Source organism: Podarcis liolepis (assembly GCF_965112155.1).
Source record: "Podarcis liolepis genome assembly, chromosome: 2".
In the NCBI taxonomy this organism is placed as follows: Eukaryota; Metazoa; Chordata; class Lepidosauria; order Squamata; family Lacertidae; genus Podarcis; species Podarcis liolepis.
The window spans coordinates 75668796-75695990 of record NC_139555.1 but is presented as its reverse complement, the minus strand read 5'-3'; the positions used below and the strand labels follow the sequence as shown (position 1 = coordinate 75695990).

The window sequence follows — 27195 nt, the reverse complement described above, 5'->3', positions numbered from 1 at the left end:
TCCCTTTACAATTTTAATAGTTATCACTGAAATGAAATGTAATAGTTACACTTAATACAAAAGATGGACATTTTTACGGCTTTAAATGCTGTTCTTCAAGGAGTTATATCCAGTGACCAGCAGTTGACATTGGCTCCCTGTTCAATCCTGTAATCTTTCTTGTTTTGCCTTTAAAATGAAAGAAAAAAGATCAATGAGTTCCCATTGAAAGTAAAAGCCCCCTTGAAAGTCATATGGTCTTCTCAGTTACTCCCCTGCAAATGATTTTTGTTTTAATGTAACTGTATTTACAGCCTTTCCCCCAATTTTTGCTAGCAAAAACCTTTCCTTTGCAAATGGGAAGAGCTAGGAATGAAAGGATCTGCCAGCTTCACTTATCTCCATTTCTCATTTTTTTCCATCTTAAATTCAGCCCTCCACATTTGTGCAGCAATTCACAGTATAAAAATGAAAAATCCTCATGAAGATTCATCAACATTCAATGCAAATTTCTCCTAATAAACACATTTTGGGATGTGTTTCTTACACATTTTTGAAAGCAATTTCCTCTAATATAATGCATGTCTGTATGTCATTTTCACTAACATTTGTATGCACATTTCCCCCTAATATATGCATTTTTGTAAATATTGGTTGGTTGGAGAACTGTATAGCAAAATTCATTTGCCCAGGCAGGCGCATTATGTGACCCATGAGAGCAGCAAAACAAGAAAACTGCACAATGGTGATGGGATAAAATCAGGCCAAATCTTTATTGACAGCAGCAGGCAGGGTAAGGGTTGGCATGACATTGGGTCCAAGGACTCAATAAGCCCTCCCCATTGATGTTAACCCCCCGCTCCTTCACAAAGTGTAACTTTTTTTTGTTGGCAAAGACTGGGGGAACTGGCTGAGGAAAGCTAGTAAGAAGGGAGAGGTTAATGAATGTGCTGAAGACCTGAAAGGCATGGCGATGTCTCAAAATTTTTGAGTGGGGGGAAAGTTGCATTTCAAGCATAAAATATTTTTTTTTAATGTTCATAGAAAAGATGTGAATTATTCCTTGAGGGTCCTAAAGGGCCACAAATACTTTGCTGATATGAAAATTCATAGCAACACTGTTCTGAGCTGCGTTTGCAGAGAAACACTTCCAATTTACTATATTTTATTACCACTTTAATCATTCTTCATGTAAAATACTGGGCCCTCCCAAACTGAAGAACAGTGTAGGGTATGTGGTGAGAAATGCCCGGTCTATGGACGTCAGGCCTCCTTATTTGACCTGCCAGGCCATTTTAGGCAAGCCATACCTACCTTCCCAACCCATGATGTTATATAAAATCTGGCTCAGCTGAAAGTGTGTTTGCAGATATATCTCCAAAATAACTTTCAAAGCACTGCCCAAAAAAAGGTCTACAATGAGTGTTTTTCTGTGGATTTTACCTTGTGAAACTATATGATTGTCCTCGTACAGTCAACATCTTCTTTCTATTGCTGTGTATCTGAAGACTTTCATTAGAGTAAAACTGACCTGGGGAACACAAAGAAAAACACAGGAAAATAACTGCAGTTCTCAAAGCTATGCTGGAGCAGCTGCAACACATGTCCCCCCCACTCCCGAGAAAGGCTAATTCCTGCTTGATTTTAGGATACATTTGACTACTGTCTAGTCTAGTATTTATCTTGATGGAAGTATTTGGGGGGGGGGGGGCAGCTCACCATGGCCTTTGACAGGCCTATAGCAAACAAAATGGATAGACTGCAGTACACTTGTGCCTACTATGAATAATAATCAATAATTCAACATGAGAAGGTAGTTTTACTCATAAAACAACAAGCTCAGTGTTTCTCCGAGTTTTCTCTAGACATTTATTCAACACTTGTCCCTTTTCTGAGGTGGAGTTGCCTTGTACGTGAGGAACGGTGAGCCCCAGGGAGGAGGCAGCCATGGCCAAGAGCCTGACATGGGTTCCCTCTCCAAAGATAGGAGTAAGAACATCAGGTTGGGCCTGGAAACTGAGGAAGATCTTCGGTGGCTCTCCTGACAATCATGTCAGCACCACCACCCCAACTCTCACAAGTATTGGTGTAGTGACGGAGAGATTGAGCTGTGAACCAGACAGTTGCCAGTTGAAACATAACTTAAGGTGTCATGAACTGACTAGGTGACTTAGGAAAGCCACTAAATCAGGGCTCCCCTTCTCATCCCCACCCCATCTGAAATGTAGAGACAATCATGCTCATTTCCTTTCAGCGTTGTTCCAAGGATATACAATATTAAGTTATAGTGCTACATCAAAACCAAGCTTACTGGTAAATAGCATGAGGATTGCTACTTCATTGCAAAATCTGAATACATACCAAAAAGTCCAGCAATGTTGTTAGAAAAAAGTTCACTATTCTTGAAGTGCAATCCAAGGAAATTAAGAGGGTTCTTCATATAGTAAACTTGTATTGTGATACCGTCTGGTCCTGATAGTGAAAGACTCCTTTCCTTTTCAATAAGAAAGCTCAACCTAGGAAGGAAGTGATGCTGTTATTTCTAAATATATACATGTTGAAATAAATCAATAAATATTAATATATAGAAATATATACATTATTACTATAGTATGTCAAATGTTTGGAGAGTTGTATCACTACAGTGTTACCACAAGCTTGGCTGGGCTTGTGGTGGCCGCACTCCAAGGTGAGGGAGACTGGGGTGGGCCAAGCCTAGCCTACGCTGGGAGGGACAGCTTTTACTTTTACCTCAGCCGAGGCGCCGTTCTCATTTATCTCCCCCCCCCCCCTCAGTGCGGCAGTTTATTAGTATTTTGTGAAGTAGCAAACAAGAAACCTGAACATCACAAGAAATCAAACAAGGTTATACTCAACATAGACAATTTTCTCCACATTGTGAGGTATTTCCCCCTTCTTCATGAAGCTGAGTAAGAAGCAGTGAAGAATATGGAGCCGGATATTGACCATCTCATTAGCCAAAAGCAGGCCCATACTTCCCACTGAAATACTTATAAGTTTATGTTGATTAAAATCATTTTTCCTTTTAAATATTGTATTGTTTTTCCTTTTTTTGAGCACCACAAATAAAATATGTGCAGTGTGCGTAGGAATTTGTTCATATTTTTTTTCAAACTATGGTCTGGCCCCCAACAGTGTCTGAGGGACAGTGAACTGGCCCCCTGTTTAAAAAGTTTGAGGACCCTTGTCCCAGGCAGTAGCAGCAGCAACAGTCCTTATGAGGCCTGTCAGGCCCTGCCCTAGGGCAGATGGTGAGTGTCAGGAACAGGGCCCTTAGGTGCTTCACAGGGGAGTCCTCCTGGACCTACTGAGTTAATTGCATTATTTTCTGGCCAACTAACTGCTTCTCGCCAGTCTGAGCTAAAATATATTATGAAGCTTCTACCTCAATTCATAGGAAATTAAAATGCTTTGTTCAAAGAGAAAACCAATATTTTTTAAAGTCCCAAGGTAAGGGAATCCACTGAATTTCACATTAATGCTGTTATTTGGATGCATGAACAGTTCGGCTTGCGCTTTGAAAAATTATGTAAGCTTAGGAGTTCAAGAATGTAAAAGTAGCATTAGGTATAGCCTCAAAGTCAAACCAACCAACACTGAAAAGAAACTGAAAATATCAAATATTACCCTCTAGTTGTTAAAGATGCATTCTTTGTCCATGGGAAAGAGTTCACATTGCCCTGATCATTCAGTATAATTTCTCCCATTGACACGTTGATTTGCACATTGGGTGTCTGATAGATTACATTGAACTCCACAAACTTTCTGTTTTCTCCAAGCTTACCAGTCACTTGGATCCCTGAAAATATATTAGTCAAAATAAATATGAGGATGATATACAAGAAACATATTGTTGTTTACTAAGCAACATTTTAATATAAATAAAACTGTGATATAAGCTCAAGAGCAACAAAATCCATGTGTTACCACCATTTCTAGTCCCCTTTTTTCAAATGCCTACTGAAATCATACAACTGACCAGAATTGCAAGGGCTACAGCGAGAACCAGATGACGCAACTAGCCTGTATTTATAGCTATCTATTCATCTCTCCAAGGGACGCTGTGGGTTAAACCATAGAGCCTAGAACTTGCCGATCAGAAGGTCGGCGGTTCGAATCCCCGCGACAGGGTGAGCTCCCATTGCTCGGTCCCTGCTCCTGCCAACCTAGCAGTTCAAAAGCACGTCAAAGTGCAAGTAGATAAATAGGTACCACTCCGGCGGGAAGGTACACAGCATTTCCATGCGTTGCTCTGGTTCACCAGAAGCGGCTTAGTCATGCTGGCCACATGACCCGGAAACTGTACGCCGGCTCCCTCGGCCAATAAAGCGAGATGAGCGCCACAACTCCAGAGTTGCAAATTGTGTGGCAAATTGGCATGGCCATTTGGTTTTCGCCTACCTAGTAGCTATTGTCACAACCTTTTTGAGGTTAGGCACTGGGTAAGCCTTTGTTTGGTTGGAGGGGAGGTTGTTGCTTCACCTGCCCCTCCTCAGTAAGGGTCACCTGTTAAAGGGATCCGGGGTGTGAATACTGTCTGAAGCCTAGGCATGGACTAGGGCCATGTCACAGCCAACTGGGACCCCTCGGGGTGCCGCTATCTGACATAAGTTATAGGGCACCTCCTGTCGGTGGTTTATCCTTCCGTGGACTCCCTGCAGATGGTCAGGAGTCAAGATGTAGCCTGGCTTCACCTCAATGCATAAGCCAAACCACTCACATCTGTAACCAATAAAGTTGTGGCCTATTTGAACCCATAAACCAAATATTCTGTGTCAGAGTGATTTATTGATCTCCTGGGAACTTTGTGGTTTGGGTACCTTGGCATGCAAGTAAATTATGAAGTTGGACCTTCAACTTTTAAAACAAATAGTGCTATTTTGACCTACGGACCACAAAATCATAATAAATAGGAATAAATAAAAATATTAAAAAGTGAGACATTTGAGTCAATGTGCAGGAAGGATTCCTACAATGAAATATGTGAAACACTTTGAACAATTGGAATGAGACATGTAAAACCACGTATTCTGACTAATGCATGATATTAGCAACAGAAAACCATGTCACAACATTTTTCAGTGTAAGCTCTACAAGACAAATAGTGTTGAGAATTCCCTGGTCAGCAGTTTTGATGTATTTCATTGTCAAATAAAATACACTCACACAGATTTCTGGAAGCAACCAAAATGCTTGACATGAAAGTTGGGAAGTTGACAGCAGCTTACATTAGAAGGCTTACCTTTGTCTGTATCAGTTAGCAGGATTATGGGTGTTTGCAGCTGTCCATTGATATTTAAACAAATGGGATTTTTTTCATGAGTCAGTTGAAGAATGAAACTTGGATACTCATTAACAGTGTCTGGGAGAGACTGAACGTTGCCTAGGAATCAGTAGAAACCAAAAAATATTGTCATTTTTAATAGTGAGTTTGTGAGTTTAATAGTGAGTTTGGACCTGCCTTGCCAAACCTTCAGTGAAGTCATGTCAAAGCTATAGTTGGGTATTCCATATTGATTTCAAATGGTGGCTGGTGGCCCAAAGTCATCCTGCTCATATATGACAAAGCCCTCATAGAGTGGACTTAAAATTAAGTGATAGAGACAGGACAAGCACTAAGGAAGGTGACACCTTGAGTTTTCTCAATTCCCAAATCACACATGCTACATATTACACTCTCTCTCTTAACAAACCTGAAAAGGTTGTCTGTGGGGGGTTTTTTGATATAAAAAAGAATAGCAACCTCAGAAGGCTGCGGATTTAGGAAGAGAGGAGCTGCTTTATACTGAGTCAGGCCATTGACCTATCTGTCTCAGGACTGTCTACACTGACTGCAGGGTTCCAGCCAGAAGTCCTTCCAAGTCCCACCTGGGGATGTTGGGGGATTGAATTTGTTCTGAGGAGTGGCCTGGGTGCTGCTTAACCTGTTCCTCACCAAACATTTCCCCACTTAGTCTTGAATGTTGCTCCCCTCCTCCTTACCAATGGGATTCCAAATACATGTACCCATATCTGAAACACCTCATGGAGGGGAAAATATATTAATAGAGAATAAAGTGTGAATTACTCACCAGGGTGACTCCCCAGCAACCTGTATGAATAATCCGCATAATCTAAATAACCCAAAAATATATAAATTGTTAATTTTCTGTTGTTATACTACATAGGTATATACATAGGTAGATCAACCTTCCATAACCTGGTGTCCTCCAGAGATTTTGGACTATGATTCCCATCATGTCTCATCGCTGGTCATATGGACTGGGGTTCTGTTTTTTGTTTTTGTTTTTCTTATTTTTTATTTAACAGGATTCGTATTTTTTATTTAGCAGGATTCTTATTTTTTATTTAACATGTCCCATTTAAGGTATAGGGACACATTGCTACCCCTAAAAATTTGTCCTAATATATTTTTTAAATCACAATCACTATGCAGCAAACAATACTGCCAAGTGGCTTTTAAATACTGTATATCAATTGCCAACTACATTTGGCTGAAAGATTCATCTAGGAGAAATGCCACTTGATGTCCCTGAAACAGGGCAAAATCTGCCAGGCAAAAACACTCAGAAAATGAACACTGGCAGCTTTGTGCATATTTATTCTCAAGGGGAAAAAATAAGCATTCCTCCTTTCCCAAGAACACTGAACTTAACATTTTGTGGGTGTCATGCAATTTCACACTGACAAATTCAGGTTGCACAACTAAAGCATATTTGATGCTCTTGCACACAGAGAGAGACTTTTTGCAATAAAGAATGTGGCAGGAAAAAGCACTGGAAATTGCGAGATAACAAATGTTTGATGCAGCACTGTACAACCTCCCTGCAAACAAATCAGAGTAAATCTTCAATAAACCAGAGCCATTATATAACCTCCCTGAAAACATTCTGCAAAAAAATGAGAATGAACGCTCAATAACTTATCACCTGGAAGCAACGCTAAGCCAATTATAAAGCAGCTATTCCCAATCCCTTACCCATGAAGGGAAAGCAAAAACCTGGAAGCTCTAGTTGGGAGCAAGGACCTCAGGACCTCATATAAAGACCCTCCCCACTTGCAATCCTTCCCAAGGCTACTTCTACCTCAATTTGCGACTAAGAAAATTACACAAAAACCAAAGTCTCACAAAACTGATTAATCATAGAATCATACAGTTGGAAGGGACCCCAAGGGTCATCTAGTCCAACTCTCTGCAAAGCAGGAATCTTTTGCCCAACACAGGGCTCAAACCCATGGCCATGAGATTAAGAAAGACAAAAGGGATTATTGAATTAGTGGTAGTTTTCCTCTGCCTCGCATACCCACCTGTGGGGAGCAGGGAGAGGAAAATGGTGAGTGTAGCACTCCTCCAAGAAAACAAAAAAAAAACAAATAATCTTTAATTCTTAAATATTGTGCATTGAGTGTGCTAAGAGTGTTTACTCCATTGGTTTGAGAGGAAAGGTCCAATTCTTTGCAATCACCAAATTACAAGAACACTAATGTTGTCCTGTCTGCATACTTGGGGCCAAACCCATAGCACTGGCACAGAGAGGCTCATACATGCAAGTAGGAGGCGGGCCCTACCATCTGTGGAAACAGAAAGCTGTGATTTTTACGTCCATTATAATATGCCACCATTGGCTCCCAGGGACCAACTGTTTTACAATGGCTGCAGAAGAAGGAACGCAGAGTGCAAGATAAGTCTAAACCATACAAGAATGTGATGGAGCATTACCAGTATCTTGAAAATCGGTTAGAAATTGTGGATGGAAATTGAAACCAGTATCTATTTGTGCTGACCAAGATGTTCTTACTGAAAAAGACCAACTCAGGAACCTGTACTGATTGGGCAAGTGCAGAAGATAATGGAGGAGGTTGCAGTTGCACCTCAAATAATACAAATGGAGAGACCCGAGGCTCTACAGGAGCATAAGCCGCTTTCTTTGAAGATTGAAGTTGGAGTCGGCCAGGGGGAGTCTGGAGCTGAGGAGGTTCTTAACTTTGGAGAGACCTCGAAATATGTTTTTAAATATTTTTTGGACTACATTGATGATTGTGGGGAGTGGGACTCTGGGGAATGGGCTGGTTGGATGAAGGGAGACGAAGATAATTTCTTGGTGGAATCCCCCAGAGACCTACTCCCCAACGAGAAAGGAAAGAAACTAAGAAAGAGACCAACAAAAGACAAGGAAAAGTGCAAGTATAAACAAGAAGAAGATCTGCAGAAGGGACATGGAAGAGACTTAAGGGCCTCGGACATTAGATTACCAGGTTGATGGACTAGATGGAATGGACAGTAAGGACTGACACGACCCGAGACCAGGAAGAAGAGAGGTTGGATGAAGATTGGAAGAAAATTTATAAAGAAAAAATTTTTTTTAGGGAATTAGCCTAAAATTAATGAACATTAGGGAAAATGTTGGAATGAAACTATATGACTCTAGTAGAAAAGATATCAGGAGTTATGTATAATCGAGTGTCAGGGAACTGCCATCGGAGCTAGAGGCGGAGGGAAGGCTCCAGAGGGATGCAGGAGAGGGTCCCAGTAGGGAGAGAGGCAGCCCATCTGCTGGGGAAGGAAATCAGCGTAACACCAGTGGAGAAGGGGGGGCAGATGGGGGGATCGGAGAGGAGGCGCCAAGACTCCTCGCCGGAGACCAGCGGAGAGAGTACGGGTACTCCGCTGCCCACACCCTCCCTGCGCAGAAGACTTCTGTGCAGGGAGAGTAGGAGGAGACTTGGCGTCAAACAACTTTTATGCTGGAAAAGGTTCAAGAAACGCCCACTGACGGATTCTGCCAGTGACTGAGACAGTCACGATGCTGGAGGCTGTTCAGTCAGAAAGGGTTTAACCAGGTAACCTCACCAGCAGTGGCGGCAACTTACGCACGAGCAACCCCTAAATCCATTACATCGAGTATTAAGCGTTAAGCTCTAAAGTATTTTTTGGTAAGATAAGGTTAAATAACTTAAGGTAATTTGAATAACAGAATATGGGGAAAGGATGGAAAGGATTTGTTGAGTTAATTAATAGGTTAAATTGTCAAGATAAATTATTTAGTAAAAATTGAGAAAGATGGAAAGAATTTGCTGAAATAATCACTCAAACTAGAATACAAAAAGGGAGGTGTGAGGAGGTCAATGAAACAAGCAAATGGAAGTTAAAGATATGTAATATGGGATTTGTGTCTTTTTTCCCTTTTTTATTTTTTTGCTGTATTGCTGCATTGGTTTTTATGTCTTTTTTCTTGTTTTTTTTCTATGTATTGTAGTGTTGTTTTTAATTTTTTTTTCTTTCTTTTCTGTAATTTTGAAATTATTAATAAATATTATTTTTTTAAAAAAAGAATGTGATGGAGCATTACCGGTATCTTGAAAATCGGTTAGAAATTGTGGATGGAAATCGAAACTGGTATGTATTGGTGCTGACCAAGATGTTCTTACTGAAAAAGAAGGAAGTGTTTCAAGATGCATAAGTATGGAAGCAAAGCACATTGTACCCTAATACAATTTGTGTCCATACTATCCCTGACATAAATATAATCCTTCTAGTTCCCTCCCCTCCTTTTTCCACCTGCACACATTGTGTTTCCAACTTCACATGGCTGTGTCCAATGGCTCACGAAGAGAAACCCTCCTTCTGGCTCCGCATCTCCAGAGAGAAACAGAGCCACTCTAACCCCATATGACTTCAACATTGCTGTTGGCGGATTTTTAGTGACTCTGCAACTTCTGTACAGGAGAGAGATAAGTGCCTCAATTCTCAACACTCCAGAAAACAGACTGTGGAGCTGTAGCTGTAAATTCGTGAAGATTTAATCTTCATACCGTAACTCCCGGAGTTGTCAAGAGGATCGCTACCTCCTACGATTCTAGAAGGTTTCTTCATGCCTATGAGAGAGTCTCATGGTTAGATCATTTTTCTCACAGTATAGAAATTCTTAGGAATAAGTTACTGGTATTTAATTGTTGAATTAGATTACATACCAAACATTCGATCTGCAACAGTGTTTACATTCTCATTATCTGGTCAAAGAAACAAAGACAGCTTCAATGGACTGTAAGCTCCATCTCAATTTTTATTTCTTCTGTGTTTGCCCCCTCGAATTATGCCATAGCCTTTTGGTGCTATTGGGAAGTAATGTGTGCTAATCTGTCACCTTTCTTGATTGACCTTTTTGAGAAAACTATTTCACAACAATAGTACGATTTCACAGTTTTGGCGTACCTAAATTGCTCAGTGGAAACCAGAAAAGATATGTCACCAACCTTCCTCATACTCATTGTAGATCCATAGAAATCAATAGACTTAAGTTACTTATTACTGAAGTTATTGGATTTTAATGGGTCTCAGTATGACTTAACAGACAATCACTCACCAAATTCTATTGCTGAAAACCACAAACCAGATCAGGAATAATGCCAAAGAGTCTGCCTATTATATCATTCTAAGCATTTCACACTATTTTCTATTGTCAGACCAAGGGAAGTAATAAAGGTAAAGGTACCCCTGATTAGGTCCAGTCGTGACCAACTCTGGGGTTGCGGCACTCATCTCGCTTTATTGGCTGAGGGAGCCGGCATACAGCTTCCAGGTCATATGGCCAGCATGACTAAGCCGCTTCTGGCGAACCAGAGCAGCACACAGAAAAGCCCTTTACCTTCCCACCGGAGCGGTACCTATTTATCTACTTGCACTTTGACGTGCTTTTTGATCTGCTAGGTTGGCAGGAGCAGGGACTGAGCAACGGGAGCTCACCCCGTTGTGGGGATTCGAACCGCCGACCTTCTGATCGGCAAGTCCTAGGCTCTGTGGTTTAACCCACAGCACCACCCGCGTCCCCAAGGGGAAGTAATAGTCCTACTCTATTCTGCCTTGGTCAGACCACACCTGGAGTCCTGTGTCCACTTCTGGGCATCACAGTTTAAGAAGGATATTGGCAAGCTGGAACATGTGCAGAGGAGGGTAACCAAGATGATCAAGGGTCTGGCCACCAAGCCTTATGAGAAATGATTGAGGCTATTGGGTGTTAAGATGGGAGAAAAGAAGACTAAGAGGTGATTTGACAACCATTTTCAACTATCTGAAGGGCTGTCACGTGGAAGATGGAGCAAGCTTGTTTTCTGCAGCTCCAGAAACCAATGAACCAATGGATTCAAATGACAGTAAAGGAGATTCCAAATAAACATCAGCAAGAACTTCTGACAGAAGTGGAATGGACTCCCTTCGAAAGTGGTTGACGTTCCTTCATTGGAAGTTTTTAAACATAGGTTAGATGGCCATCTGCCAGGGATTCTTTAGTTGTGTTTTCTGGCATCCCTTCAAACTCTACAGTTTTATGATTCTATGAAAGGTATATTCAGCACCAATAACATACCAGTGCTATCACATCAGCGACTTCACCTTTCTTCACATAATTATAAGCTACATTTATCATTATCCTTGACTCAATAGTTATACTTCTATCTGACTGTTTTACCACTTTCCCAACACGCCCGCATAGCCAGAGCTCTCAACTCATTCTTCTAGCACTGAACTTGGATGAGATTCAAAAGATAAATGCATGTATCACTTCAGTTTGAGATGGGAGCAATTTGTTCTGAGTTACCTGCCTCTGTAGGCTTGTTTGCCACCTCTTGAGCATCAGGTTTAGTGACTACCATGGAAGTGAGGGGTGTAACAAATCCAAACTTCAAGGAGATGTTCAAAACTTGAGCTTCCAGGTTTTCCCGCTGTTCTCCATCAGCTGAAGCACTAGGATACAGAGGCAAAATCTGCACTGTCTGCTTTCTACACATGATCCAGTGAAGCAAAATACAGAGACTTACGTATATGCGTTGGGTTTTATGTTAGGAATGTTGGCTTGTATCCAAACTAGATAACTGCACACACAGAACAACACCCACAAGTGTAACAGGACTTCCCCTCCTTCTCCTACCCCCATGGGCCCCCTACACCAGCCTCTAACCTGCTCTGAAGGGTTTGGGGTGGGGGAACCCAGAATAGATATGGGGGACAAGCAAGGGGAGAAGATGGGGAGGAGTTGTGCTGTGCTTGCAGACATTGTTTCATGAGCACAGTAATTGAGTTTGATACAACCTGCTATGATTTACACCCTCTCACTGAAACAGACATAGCCACACAATATATTTAAAGCACATTTATACAGTCATGGCTTCTCCCAAAGAATTCTGTGAATGTAATTTTCCTCACAATTCCCAGAACCTATAACAAACTATATTCCTGGTATTCTGTGGAGGAACTTATGTCATTTAAATATATATTTACATTAGTATTAGGATAACAATATCAAATATATAAAAGAATGTATGGGTTAGGGTATTTTTGTATGTATTCATATAATGTTTTTTCTCTCCTTCACACAGTTGTGTGTTCTTTGTTCTTTTCCCCCTTTTTTGCATCACTTTATTGCTTTGTAATTGAAAAAAATTCAATAAAATATCAATTTTAAATGTATGGTATGGATGTGACTGCAATAATGAAAGCCAAGGGATTATCAGCATGAGCCAAGATCTTGCAGAAGGAAGTGTTTCTCAAGTCACTAAGCAACTATTACTCACTTTGTGTTATGAGTTGCGAGGGAGTAGGCTGTATGCCGAGCCCCTTCTAATCCCTAGATCCAGCAAGTGTTAAAAATGTATCAAGGATTCAAATTCCTGGAATAGCCAGGCTAGCTTCCTGGTGAGGTCATGGACTGTTAAGGTAACAAAAGAAGTGGATATGTGCCAGACAGCAAATGGGTGCCCCCCCAACTTGCTGGTAGTTAGAAAGATAAAGGCCAGGGTTGGGAGTTATGGGAGCTAGAATCTGGAAGCAAAGCTGTGGGCCAGGTAGCCAGAGAGAGAGAGAAAGCCATGCCTGATTTCTGTTGGGATCCAAGATTGTGGCTATAGGAGAAGAATAATCCTCTTGAGGAGTTAATGCTGTGAACCCCTCCATCAGAGGCTGTGTTTGTATGTATGTGTAAATAAACCATATACAGTCATACCTTGGATCCTGAACGCTTCTGTAGCCGAAAGTTTTGGCTCTCAAATGCTGCAAGCCCAGAAGTGAGTGTTCTGGTTTGCGACGTTCTTTGGAACCTGAACATCTGTTCGATTGAGTTCAGGATGCTCCTGCAGCCAACTGGAAGCTGTACTTTGGTTGTTGAACGTTTTCAGAAGTCGAACAGATTTCTGGAACTGATTCCATTTGACAACCAAGGTATGACTGTATCATAAAGACACCACAGCCTCATTCCAAGGGGAAAATGAACCCTAGATAGGCACATAGAACCCCTGGAATCTCACATGCTTCAAAGCTTGCAACACTATTATTAGCTTACGATTTTTCTAGCAGCTGCTGAATTGTCAAATAGGCCCATAATCTCTCAATGAAATTTCCAAAGATGTATTTCTGATGCTGAAATACTTGCTCCTTTTCTCTTATATTTGCCTCTTCTTTAAGAGTAAGTTCACTGGCATGCTGGAAAACGAGCGGGGAGTGTGAGTTATTTCAAAGTAACACTCAATCTGAATATAAGCAACACATACTGTTTTCTGCACAAACTGATGTTAGAGGGGAAAACCTATTTAAGCAAACTTTTAAGATTGGAGGGAAGAGAGAAGAGCAGGCATCTACCACATTCATGAAAACAACAAATTATGAATATAACAATAAAAACAAGACAATTGTGAGCTCATGTTTTTGTTGGAGATGCTGAGATCAAAGAGTGCCTGGCTGCCATGTCCCCCTCATGCTGCCCTCCCCGAGGGGTCTTGCAAAGCAGTTCAGGGCTGGCTCAGGGAGGGTGGCTGGAGCAGCCCGCCCCCCAATGTGCCTGGAGCGCCCCGTCAGCCCCCTCCCTGCTACGCCCCTGGTTGCATATCTTTAGGCTCCAGGCAAAAATGTTTCTTTTCAACATACATATGGCAGATTAACCTTCTATGGCTTCTTAAATGTGTTTGTGGGAGGGAGCGTCATTGGTTTGTTTTGGTAGCAATGAGCTCTACGTGGGGCCACCTTTGAAGGTGACCCGGAAACTACAACTAATTCAGAATGCGGCAGCTAGACTGGTGACTGGGAGCGGCCGCCGAGACCACATAACATGGGTCTTGAAAGTCATACATTGGCTCCCAATACGTTACCGAGCACAATTCAAAGTGTTGGTGCTGACCTTTAAAGCCCTAAATGGCCTCAGTCCAGTATATCTGAAGGAGCGTCTCCACCCCCATCGTTCTACCTGGACACTGAGGTCCAGCACCGAGGGCCTTCTGGCGGTTCCCTCATTGCGAGAAGCCAATTTACAGGGAACCAGGCAGAGGGCCTTCTCGGTAGTGGCGCCCTCCCTGTGTCCAGTTCTGGGCACCAGTTCAAGAAGTACACTGAAAACTGGAACGCGTCCAGAGGAGGGCAACCAAAATGGTCAAAGGCCTGGAAAGGATGCTTTATGAGGAACGGCTAAGGGAGCTGGGCATGTTTAGCCTGGAGAAGAGGAGGTTAAGGGGTGATATGATAGCCATGTTCAAATATATAAAAGGATGTCACATAGAGGAGGGAGAAAGGTTTTTTCTGCTGCTCCAGAGAAGCGGACACGGAGCAATGGATCCAAACTACAAGAAAGAAGATTCCACCTAAACATTAGGAAGAACTTCCTGACAGTAAGAGCTGTTCGACAGTGGAATTTGCTGCCAAGGAGTGTGGTGGTGTCTCCTTCTTTGGAGGTCTTTAAGCAGAGGCTTGACAACCATATGTCAGGAGTGCTCTGATGGTGTTTCCTGCTTGGCAGGGGGTTGGACTCGATGGCCCTTGTGGTCTCTTCCAACTCTATGATTCTATGATTCTAATGCCCTCCCACCAGATGCCAAAGAGAACAACAACTACCAGACTTTTAGAAGACATCTGAAGGCGGCCCTGTTTAGGGAGGCTTTTAATGTTTGATGTAGTACAGTATTTTAATATTTTTTTTGGAAGCCGCCCAGAGTGGTTGGGGAAGCCCAGCCAGATGGGCGGGGTATAAATAATAAATCGTTGTTGTTTATATCTATTTTATTATGTATTTTGTATTCTCATTTCATATTTTTCTATTATGAACCTCCCTGGGATATTTGGATGAAGGATTTTTTCCCCTTAAATTTCAAATACTTTAAAAAAATCATAAAAGGAAAAGCAGAGCTTTTAGTTTCAAAGCAGAATGTACCACAGAATGTTGGGGAAAGAAAAATGACTATGCAGCCCAAAGTTGTTCATACAAAAGAAGCAATTTACTTACTCCTTTAGCCTTAATTTCCACAGGAAGATCATCAACGTCATTGCCGAGCTTTCCAGCTACAACAATTTCAGAGCCATCAAAGAGCAACTTGAAATTATTCTGAGTTATTTCCAGTACGGCATTGTCTGGGTACTTCATTTCAATCTCTTTCAGGATAGGCGTAGCTACCTCGTGATAAAAGCCCTTGAGTTAGACAGAAGGAAAAGGTAACCATAGGAACAAATCCCATTGTCAGAAGCCTGCACAAATGCTTCTGTTAATGCAATGAGACTCTCCCCCACTCTCCTTCCTCCGTGTGCCCCCACACCCTCCAAAATTGGCTCTGGGGTGCTCAGGAGAACCCCCAGAACAGCATGCATAGGAAGCAGAGAAGGGAAGGCTCCGTGTTGACGGAACGTTTTCCATAGCAAAACAAGGGACGCAGTGGCGCCATGGTCTAAACCACTGAGCCTCTTGGGCTTGCCAATCAGAAGGTTGGCGGTTTGAATCCCTGCAACAGGGTGAGCTCCTGTTGCTCTGTCCCAGCTCCTGCCAACCTAGCAGTTCAAAAGCACGCCAGTGCAAGTAGATAAATAGGTATCGCTGCAGTGGGAAGGTAAACAGTGTTTTCGTGCGCTCTGGTTTCCGTCAGGGTGCTCTGTTGTGCCAGAAGCGGTTTAGTCATGCTGGCCACATGACCTGGAAAGCTGTCTGTGGACAAACGCCAGCTCCCTCGGCCTGAAAGTGAGATGAGCGCTGTTCCCCATAGTCGCCTCTGACTGGACTTAACTATCCAGGGGTCCTTTACCTACCTTTTAACTTATAGCACAACACTGAATTCCTTTCCATAGAGAAATATTTTGGCCTACCTGAAGAGTTTTGAGATTCTTCATTTAAAATATATGTATATGTTTTGATTGTTGTTTCTCCCCTACCTGGAGCTGCAAGGCTGCATCTGAGTCCTCGTATATTCGGCGAGCCACTCCCCCATTTTCTAAAGCCATCTTCTCCAAAAATGTGTAGCTGACGTCAAATCCAAAGCCAAGGCAGTAGAGGAAGTACTTCCCCTTATTAGCTTCCCGTATGTTTCTTTGAATCCTATCAATGCTTGTTTCACCTGTCATATATGGGTATAAAATGTGAACACACCCCAGCCACTGATAAAATAATTAAATATGCTGCATTTTGAAAGAAACAAGCAGATGTTGGGAGTATAAACAATATTAATGAGTTTACAAACACCCACTGACTTTTCAATTAAAGAAAAAAACTTTCAGAAGGAAATATTGGATATCGGTGTTCAACTATAATACATATTTTTTCTGTACGAAGAAAAATGTTTTGTATTTAGGATTTCCTGTTTCTTATTGAGAAACTGCAGGAGTACTATATTGTGGTCAGATAAAGGCTATATTGTTTTTCCCCCATCTGGCACTCATACAATCTAGTGAGTCCGAAGTAAATGAAGGTGTGAAAGAGAGTTATAAAACATGAGGAAATTTTGTAGACTTATACAGCAAGCCGATGTCTGGAGGATATTCTGTGTTTCCACTTAGGCTGTAACTGCTTGAAGAAAGTTCTGCTGAGAACCAGTCTGTGTGTGATTTTTCACTCCTCTCTGTTTAGCATCCTCCTCCCTCTGTTTAGCCTTTTTTTGCTTATTTGATTATCTCTTTGTCAATTGTATGGATATGTTGAATGTTTAAGGGGCTTGTAAAAACCAAATCCAAAGATATTGGGAGAATCTTTACTGGAAGGTTTGAAACGGCCAATTGTTGAAGAGAAAGAGAAGTAGGAGCTTGAAAAGGGGGTGACACACACACACAGAAAATGTCTAATTAAAGTAATTGTTGATAACTATGCATTAAAAATAAAAAAATATAAATGAAAATAAAAGCAGAATGTGTGGCTTTGCTGTTTCTAACTCACCAGTAGTAGGTTGACCATCTGTCAGCAGAATTATCATGGAAATGCTTTGGTCTGGCAATAGCTCAGCTGTGGTGTCTTTGTCCAGTGAGTGTATTGCCTTCTGAAGAGCACCATTAATATCTGTTGCTGTAATGGGAAAGAAAACAGGTCAGTGGTGTTGTGACGTGGGGTTTGTGATTTCAGCTCTCTTAACATAATATGCTGGAGACAGTTCTCTAGAAACACTTCTTTATTACAGCAAACAAGACTGAGACCTGAGGAGAGGAAAGCTACATTTATAGGGACAGGGGACTAGCTAAAAAGGATACATTTTGGAGGGAACAATATCAGGCAATCACAGTCCTGCCTTTTGGAGGAAACCAATAAGACAGAGGATCCAAATACAGCAGCTTAAATGAACCAATAGTAGCTGTACCCTCTGAAACCAAAAGGCAGTTACTTTACCCCAATGCAAATACAGACAACAATAATACAGATATAAAATCCTTTGACTCAATACACAACAAGTGGATTTGACCAGAGATTTATATTGTTCTTCAGAGATCTAGTGAGGATGTTTCAAAGGTATGGAGGGAGAGAGACAGCCAGGGCCATCCCAACAGTTAGACAGACTTGAAAAGGCAGCCAATTAATGGTTATTTCATTTCTTATTTGCAATATTGTGAAATCCAGTCCATGAGTTTTGAACATACAAAGAAGACAAACACAAAAGAAATAAATGCAAAGTTACTGAAATCACTGGGTACAGTCAATAGTTTCACAACTGAATTAAGAGAAACAGGCAAATTAATTTCATTCAATCTTAATTTTGCTGTTAGATAAATAAATAAATAAATAAATAAATAAATAAATAAAGGCTTTTTTTCACCCAGCCCATGTTTTATGTGTGTTCCAGTTTGCCAAGGTCTGGCGGAGTTTTAACCCAGGCCTTAGAAAAATGCTATAGAAACTAGGCGCTAGGGTGGATAATGCTATAGATTTCTGATGGGCCTTTTCTCATGCCTAAGGGTTGTTTGAGTTCTTAATAAAGTGCTTTGGCATGTCTTGCATTATTACTGCAATGTTTAATTGCTGGGGTGGAAGGAGAGGCCCTTGTGGGATAGTCTATTTCTTGTGCCAAAATATATTGACTTGGCACCTTGGTGTTGCTCCTGCATCGAAGGCAAGATGTTGCCCTGGGGATATGGGGAAAGAAAGCAAAAAGACCTAGACTAGTAGAAATCTATGGCTTAAAGAAAATAAAATAGCACTAAGTCCACAAAGAAAAATCAAGAGACGAGCAAGTTTAGACATACAGTATGCAAATGGGAGTTAATACACTGAACAATTATAGAGGAGGAACATGGCCATATTTCTGAGCATAAAAAATAAGAAGCTGTTGAATGAAAAACCAAACACCTGAGAATTAGGTATGGACTTTAAAAATATACTGCAGTGAGCATTTCTGATTAAAACTCTGCTGAAAAACTTGACAAGTCTGTTCAGTTGACAAACTTACTTCCTCCAGCAGAAATGGTCTCAACATGTCGTTTAGCCCGTTCCACGTTGTCCTCTGTAGCTTGCAACAAAGATGAAGTCCATAACCTCACAGTTCTACTAAAGAGAACTAAACTAAAGTAATCTTCAGGATTAAGGTCTTCCAAAATCTTTTTCATTGCCTCTTTTGTCTATAAAAAGTAATAAAGCAATGTAATTTCCAGTCACAGAATCAGAAACTTAACATTAGACTTATATTTAAATAAATATTTCTGCAGAGTATGGGTCTAGCAGCCTAATCCTTGGCATGTCTGCTCATATAGAAGTCCCCCTGTATTTAATGGAACTTATTCCCCAGTAAGTGGACACAGAATTGCAGCCAAACAACTATGTATTTTTCTTTTTTTCCCCAATATGGAAGTGGTTTTGTGCAGAAAAAAATTTAGCCCATGAAGCCGGTTGAAGGACCCTGCATGTAGAAGTTGCTGTGGGCAAGGTGTGTCCCAGAACAACTGCTTTGGTCTGTGTTGTAACTGATTTGTTTCCGATTTTAAATTTCATTCTAGGCCATTAACATCCCTCTTTAATATCATTTGCTAAAGTCTAGAAAAAAAGACAAGACAAGGGACTATGTCCTCTTTAAACGGCATGCTTGTAGCCTTCTCTTAAGTAAACTGACATGACAGAAATCAATTTATCTGGGAAATTTACTTGATGAGGTGGTACTGTGTGGCTGGTTTCAGACTGTAGTAGAATTTACATGCTCTGCTGCTGGTCTTTTAAAGTAAATTCAGTCAAGAGAAGGTGTGGCAATGTGTCGTTACACATCATGCACTGCTGTACCTCTCTTGCCCCTTGAGATTCCTCCCAGAAAGGCAATTCTAGGGTTGTAGCAATAGGGGTGATGCATCTCCAGTGCTTTATGCACACGCAGACCCAACTGATTTCCAGAATGTGGCCTAGCTTTTCCTGGGAGATGCTTGAGGTGCTACAAAAGCCAGCAAAACCTATTGTACCAGTGAGAGAACAACGGAATGTGTGGACCCTGGGAATTGGCAGTCCTACAATACTGCTTTCCTTACTTTAAAGGCTCTCTTGCATAAACAGCGAAGGAGGCAGTGGGCTTGAAAAATAGGACAGGGACTAAGTCCAAACTACTGTAAATGAGCAAGGCTCTAAGGAGCTAAAACACTTGTTCTTATGTGTCTCAGCTCTCAAATCTCAAAGAGAGGAGCAGTTTGGTCCTGCTGTGGGATAGCAGACTCCATAAAGATTCATTGTGACTGTCAAAGAGATACTGCTATTGTCACTGGTAATTAACATACCGTTGGCGTAGCATGGCACAAACACTAGAACATTTTCTATTTGGAAAAACATTACCTGCTGTATTTTCTTCCCCTCCATAGATCCACTCGTGTCTATGACAAAGACCACATTTTTGGGAAATGCTGGCATTTGACTGGGTGCAAAATAATGCACAAAATATCCATTAACAATCTGAAAACAAAATAAGGGGTATTAAGGTATTACACATTCATATCACAACACAGCAGTGTATAAAATAACTCACACTATGGAACTTGCTCACACCGGTAGCCGTGATGGCCACCACCTTAGATGCTTTTAAAAGAGGATTTAAATTCACAGACAAATTCATAGAGGATAAGGCTATTGATGGCCACAATGGCCATTTTCTGCCTCCACAGCTTCTGAATGCCAGAAACCACAGGAGGGAAGTGTGGTCTTCTGCTCGAATCCTGCTTCCTGGTTTCCCACAGGCAACTGTTCAGCCACTGTGAGAAGAGAAAGCTAGGCTACATGGGCCATTGGCTTGCTCCACCAGGTTTTTCTTATGCTCTTGCTTTCTCATGACCACATGTCAATTCAACTATATCATGCGCACAAAAACCCACTGTATGAGCAGTACAACCAACCCTTTAAATGTGGGCTAATCCAGCCTCATATAACCAGCATGCTTGAATCTAATTACCGTATTTTTCGCCCTATAGGACACACTTTTCCCCCTCCAAAAATGAAGGGGAAATGTGTGTGCGTCCTATGGGGCGAATGCAGGCTTTCGCTGAAGTCTGGAGAGGGAGGGGGTCGGTGCGCACCAACCCCTCTCGCTCTCCAGGCTTCAGGAAGCTATCCGTGGGAGAGCTGCGCGAAGTCGCACAGCTCTCCCACGGCTAGCGGAGAGCTTGCCGGCACCCAGAAGCTTGGGGCGCCCTGAGCTCAGCACACCCCAGGCTTCAGGCTTCGCGCAGCTCTCCACTAGCCGTGGGACAGCTGTGCAACTTCACGACTGCGCAAAGTAGCGCAGCTCTCCCATGCTTGCGGATAGCAGCCTGTTCTGGGGTTGGGGGGAAGCTCGGGCTTCACCCGCCCCAGCCCTGCACCTGGGGGGGAAATATTTTTTCCCCCTTTATTTCCCCCCAAAAAACCTAGGTGCGCCCTATGGGGCGAAAAATACAGTAATGCATGAAGGGGTTAAGGTCATAGAGGAACCTGTCCCAGCAGGTTTAGGCTTTGTAACTTCCCCTCACCCTGGAAGGAAATAGGTAACCAAGCTTTCGTTCCTTCAGTCTACATGTGAACATGGGTGTTTGAGGAGCTTTTTGCTGCAGCCTCTTTTGTTTGAGAAAAGTATAGATAGATAGATAGATAGAAAGATAGATAGATAGATAAATTTATTGTCATTGTCCGTATATACACAGTATACACAACAACGAAAATCAAACACCCACCCAAAGACCGGGTTCACATATACATTTGCACGTATCTCCGACACTCTCATCCTATTCAAACATAATCTATAAAAACATAAAATCCAGAATATAACATGACCTATTAAGGCATAACATAACCTAAAACCTATCTCATTCCTTCCTACTCTCTGCTTGCTAAACCTTGCAACTGGCCCTGAGATCATTATTTAGTGCAGTCAGAACTCTTGGATAGAAACTATTCAGAAGGCGTGTGGTTCGTGTTTTCATTGTCCTATATCTTCTGCCTGAGGGCAATAGTTCAAAGAAGTTGTGAGCAGGGTGGGTGGGATCTCTCAGGATATTATGTGACTTCTTCAAAATGCGAGACGTGAAGATCTCATCCAGGGTTGGTAGTCGGAGCCCAATAACATTCTGGGCAATTTTAATTGTTCTCTGTAAAGCTTTTTTATCCGTTTCAGAGCTGCTCCCATACCACGATAATATACTATAGGTTAAGACACTCTCAATGGTACTATGATAATGGAGTCTGAAACAAACATTTTCCTATACCAATAGTTTAGGACAGGCATAGGCAAACTCGGCCTCCAGATGTTTTTGGCCTACAACTCCCATGATCCCCAGCTAACAGGACCAGTGGTCAGGGATGATGGGAAATGTAGTCCCAAAACATTTGGAGGGCCAAGTTTGCCTATGCCTGGTTTAGGAGCTTTTAGCATTTTGTAAACAAGCTACATTTTGCTGCCTCTGCAACTTTTCTGAATGCTTTATAGTAGGCATATTTATCTGACCCAAGGAGAGTTTGTAAGTACAGTGGTACCTTGGGTTAAGAACTTAATTCATTCTGGAGGTTCGTTCTTAACCTGAAACTGTTCATAACCTGAGGTACCACTTTAGCTAATGGGGCCTCCTGTTGCCGCTGTGCTGCCGCTGCACGATTTCTCTTTTCATTCTGAAGCAAAGTTCTTAACCCGAGGTACTATTTCTGGGTTCGCAGAGTCTGTAACTTGAAGCATCTGTAACCTGAAGTGTATGTAACCTGAAGCATCTGTAACCCGAGGTACCACTGTAAACCATTTTTATAATTTACCAGATGTGGTCTTTTTCTATGCCAGGGGAAGTGGAAAAATTTGGAAGGACATTTTAAAGGGAGACATTTCGGAATTCGCGGAAAAGGGCACATTTTAAGGATTTACATCCTATATTTTTACACTTTGCTTTGCTGCATGTTTTGCCATGTTAAATCTCTGCTGGAGTTTTCCCTTGCCCCAAACTTGGATCTTGACTTCTAAAAATTTTTGAGCAGATGAACTGAAGACAAAGCATAGGTCTACTGAAACCTACATAGGTCTACTGAAAAGTAAGTCCCATTGAGTTCAACAGGACTTTCTCCCAGGTAAGTGAGCATAGGATTGCAGCTTAAACCAGCCTTTTAGATAAACATATCCACTTTACTGGTATGTCAACAGGGTTTGTGTTCCTAGAGATACAATATTTGTCTTTTAAACTGAGATTAGAGACCCTTTGCCTTTGCAGTTAGTTTTCTGTGGTGAAATTACTGTAGGGATGTCCTTAGACTACATGAAGACTAGGAAAATGAGAAGCCAACGACTGTTCATCTAAAGGAAGTTGCTGTTCTCTTTCTTACTAAAGAACCTGGAAAACTGACTGGAATATCTAAATCTCAGGAAGAAGATTATGCTACAATTCAGTTCTGGTTCTTTTTCAAACAAAAGTTTAGGGGTTGCTGCCTGAAACTAAGATTATACAATTTGAATTTGAATTTAGCTAAGTGATGCCTATTACTCTGAATTCTCAGTAATTTTTTACCTGTATATCACCTGCAGTCTCACTCCTTTTAACATCATAACGTATGAGAAAATCTCCATCGAGCAGTGTGTCATCCACTCCAGGGGTTTTTCTTTGTTGATCTATGGTTGGTTTAAATGAAATGTGGGCCTAAATAAGAGCCACAAAAGCAAACAATCAGTCAAGCTAGAATAGGAGGGCCGGTGATTTTTCTTTTTTTAAAAAAAGCATGCTAAGTCTTGTAGTCCCTATAATGCATACCTTTGTCTCATTCTGCACCTTTGTTAGAGCATTGTTCAGTTCATTTGTGATGAAAGTGCTCTCAGTTTCCAATGCACTTATACCTTGTGGTTCAAATATGTGGGTGTCAATCTGAAGAAAATAGAAAGATGCTTCAGAGTCATAACCTTCAGCTACAACATGGGGCCAGCAATTGGTGTCATTTATAGAAAGAGCCTTTTCCAAGAATTTACCTGAAAGTGTTTAACAAGTTGTTTGGGCTTGACCTTGATCAGCAGTTCGTACTTTCCCAGCTTTCGCTTTAGAAGTTCCTCGTATGTGAGTTCAAAGTTAACTTTGGCAGCAGCTGCAACATTGACTGAAACACGAAACTGTTCTAGTTTTCTTCCAGTTGATCTGAAGGGAAATGAGGAATTTAGGCTTTATGCAAGAATTTGGCAGCTCATCAAGTTTGTCTGGGAAATGAACTCGTGAGTGATATTAAGTTGGACTTCCGTGTGCCACGAGATGTTTCCTTTATCTCCTTCGCCTGCAGATGCTGTTTGTGTCCCACAAATCTTTTCCAGAGGATATGGGGACACTCAAGAACAGATTTGGAAGGCAAACAGGCCTGCAAGGGGGAGAAGAAGAATGAGATGTCCCACTACATGAGTAGAAGTCAACTCATGTGATACTGGATTTCGAAGTAGTGTAGTATACTTGCACTGATATGGGAGGGGAGATGTTGAAGGCAGGCCTCTTATACTTTTAATAGTTGTGTGTAAGAGGGAATTCTGACAGGTGTGGTTTGTCTTGTAGAGGAAAATGGCATCAATGGTGTCCTTCATTCATCCATGGAGTGCTGAAATAGCAGCAGCCAAAGCACCACGGTTTCATGGAAATTTGACTGTTCTAGAGCACCTAAATAGGGATGTTAAGAGCTCTGCAAGCTACCTGTCCCTGGTCTTCTTGTGGATAGGATGCTGCTGAACTTCCAAAAACTTGGGACGTGACATTTCTAGAACATCTGGTGTCTTTTCTGAATGCTAAGAGCCTCTCAGAAGTGACAGTCTCCAAGAATCCTTGCTGGGGGGAAATTTCTCAGGGAAACAACAGTCAATTCACGATGCAGCTGAACATTATCCTTTGTAAAGTTCATATTTGAAATACTTGAACTTCAATGACATCACTATGCAATACCAGTGAGTGTTTGATATAGTGTCTATAACCCTTAGCGGGTTTACTTTATGAAAGCCACCTATAGCTCTTTTAGATTGATTATAATCTAGTCAAATCTACACTCTTTAGAATGTTATAATTTGGGCATATTGCTAGGACTGTAAAATGGAGATAGAGTGAATTGAGACTTAGGTTCTTAGAATATTGGGTTGGATCTGCAACTGTGTGAGCAAAATGCCACTTGCAGGATGGAATCTTTCACCTCCTTTGCTCTGCAGCCCCTGAAAGCCCTTTCTGGGATGTGAGGAGACAGTTGTAAACAGTACAGCTGCTACACAGTAAACTGCAGTGGGAAATGGAGCCCTGTGATCGCAAGGTCCCTTCACTTCATTTCCATTGCTGCATTCTCAAGCCACAGCTTACACTGAGGGCACCTGACATTTAGGAGAGGCTTCTGAGCCTCTGAGAGGCAAGGCAAGGGAGACAGAGGCAGAAGAGACCTAGTAAATCAGCAGAACTTTGGCTCCAACCCATCCTGTCCTTAATGTATTGCTTAATGATCACAGTTGGCCTGCATTTAGGGACAATTTTTGCTCACAACATCAGGTTTGGTGACTATTTCTTTTCGCCTTTCCCTTTGGTATTGTTGTGTGATTATTCGATCAACCCATTTGGTCTAGTGTGCATTTTCTTGACCCGCTTCAGCTTTGGGGAATGATGTCAGTGGTGCTAAGAAGTAGTGGCAATGTCTAGTAAAGTACTTGGTGTAAACCACTTTCCAAATATTCCTATACACTTCTATCCTCTCTATGGCTTTACCCATGACTGCAATGGCAGCAGCGGGGGGAGTTGCTTACTTGACCAGTCCAGCACTCTGTCCTTGTGAAACCGCAGCGTCATACTGATCTTGTGCAGATTTCTTCTCCTTGATTATTCCGGGATATGTTTTTCCATCTATTGTCCTTAAAAAACAGTGTTTTGAACAGTTAAAGTCATTAGAAAAAGGTAATGTCCTCTTATGCCCCTGTCCTCTTCTGTAGCCCACCTATTCCTCCCAAAAAACTGCTCTGGAGTTGGGGGGACCCTTCAGAACCATGTGGGAGGTGATGTTGGGGGAAGGTGAATTCAGTTTCAGTAAGATTCTGCTTTTATAAATTAAAAGGTGAAAATTGCCTCCTCCCCCAACTCATTGGGACGTTCGGTTGATGGCACTGGAACAGCTTACTGGTTGCAACTCACTTCCTCAGCTGGAAGAAGCCCTTCCATTCACAGAATAGCTGGGCTGGAGTAAGTCCTCTATCTTTTAAGGGGCCCCAGACATGAGCTTACAAAGCCTTACATGCTAAAGTTTGTGATGAAAGCTGACTTGGGTAACTCCACTTCAAAAAGAGCCTCCTTGGATTCATTCGCTCTGTTGACAACTCTGCTGGTGATTACTGTGTGGGCATATCGTGAGGTAACTTTGCAGTCCACATGCAGGCTGTAGATTTCGATGGCATTCTGGAGAAGAAGAGGAAAAGATTCTCTGAATCGGACAAACTTCTTCCACACCAAATGTATTATTATAAAGCAAGATTTAATCAGCTCATTTAGTTGTCAGACCAAGGAGAGAGTGCATTCATTAGGCTTCCACTCTGGCAGATGATGTTCATGCTCCTGCCCTAAAAATTTGCCCCCTCCACTTCGCCACTGGTCAGATCATAAGTCCACCTAGCTCACTGTTGTCCTACACTGACTGGCAGGCTCTAGAAAACCTGGAACCCTTGGCATGCAAAGCAGATACTCTTATCATAGAGTTATGCATCCTCCCAGATTATAAATTAAATTAGTAATTTATATACTCCCATCAGTATTTAAGACAACCAGTTCAGTTGTAGTATTAACTAAATTAAGGTTCAAATCATACATGAATTAGATTCCCCTCCCCCTCTTTTTTCATGTTTCCGAACTGCATTCGGTAACATGATAAAAAGAGGGGGATGAGAATCTAATTCATGAGTAGTCTACTGATGTGAATAGTGTAAGGTCAGGGAAAGTAGTCATGGAAATCTGCTGCCCAAGAGTAAGGACTTCCCATTACGTGCCATCACCCTAAACCCCACATGAAAATAAGTTTTTAAAAATTGGATATTGCAAATTCATGTACATTTCCCCAATATTCTAAAGACAAATGAGACATGTCTAATTCAAAAAAAGGGACAATTACCTCAGGTGCCGCAGGTTCCACAAATACTTGTACTGAAGAAAAAAACAGCCAAGCGACAAAAAAATGCCTGTCCATTTTGGATGTGACAAATCCACAGAAGTGAAGTCTTTTATACGAAAGAGTTAATGAACAACTAACGTCTGAGGGACTTTGTGGACTGATGAAGCCTAATATTTACCCACTGAATCAGAACAATATTCTTGAAACAGAACATCCCCCATATTGCCAATGACACCAATCTTGTCAAGCAAGTGAATGGAAAATCTGTGTTCTACCCAATATTTACCCACTGAATCAGAACAATATTCTTGCAACAGAACATCCCCCATCCTGCCAATGTCACCAATCTTGTCAAGCAAGTGAATGGAAAATCTGTGTTCTACCCAATATGTTTGCAATACCAAAAATATATGAG

At 41.7% G+C, this 27195-nt stretch overlaps 1 protein-coding gene across 2 annotated transcripts; it reads right to left on the bottom strand.

Annotated features, from left to right (window-relative positions):
• Window positions 1-26859, bottom strand: LOC310700049 (inter-alpha-trypsin inhibitor heavy chain H4-like). 2 transcript variants are annotated; one of them, XM_083488868.1, is made up of 22 exons: window positions 26781-26859; window positions 25914-26074; window positions 25432-25536; window positions 23650-23812; window positions 23438-23548; window positions 23198-23326; window positions 20022-20138; window positions 18664-18832; window positions 17166-17291; window positions 16172-16353; window positions 15258-15440; window positions 13332-13471; window positions 11595-11740; window positions 9973-10011; window positions 9814-9876; window positions 9351-9428; window positions 6072-6113; window positions 5243-5383; window positions 3628-3799; window positions 2341-2495; window positions 1423-1510; window positions 1-168 (listed from the first exon to the last, which is right to left on the bottom strand). In XM_083488868.1, exons 1-22 carry the CDS (start codon window positions 26853-26855, stop codon window positions 96-98), a joined length of 2658 nt encoding a protein of 885 aa, XP_083344994.1. In that variant the 5' UTR covers window positions 26856-26859; the 3' UTR covers window positions 1-95. The 2 variants fall into 2 exon arrangements, with proteins under 2 accessions (XP_083344994.1, XP_083344995.1); XM_083488869.1 differs by lacking the exon at window positions 9351-9428 and adding an exon at window positions 7775-7798 and having other exon boundaries at window positions 6072-6116.
• Window positions 26860-27195: the final 336 nt, after the last annotated feature.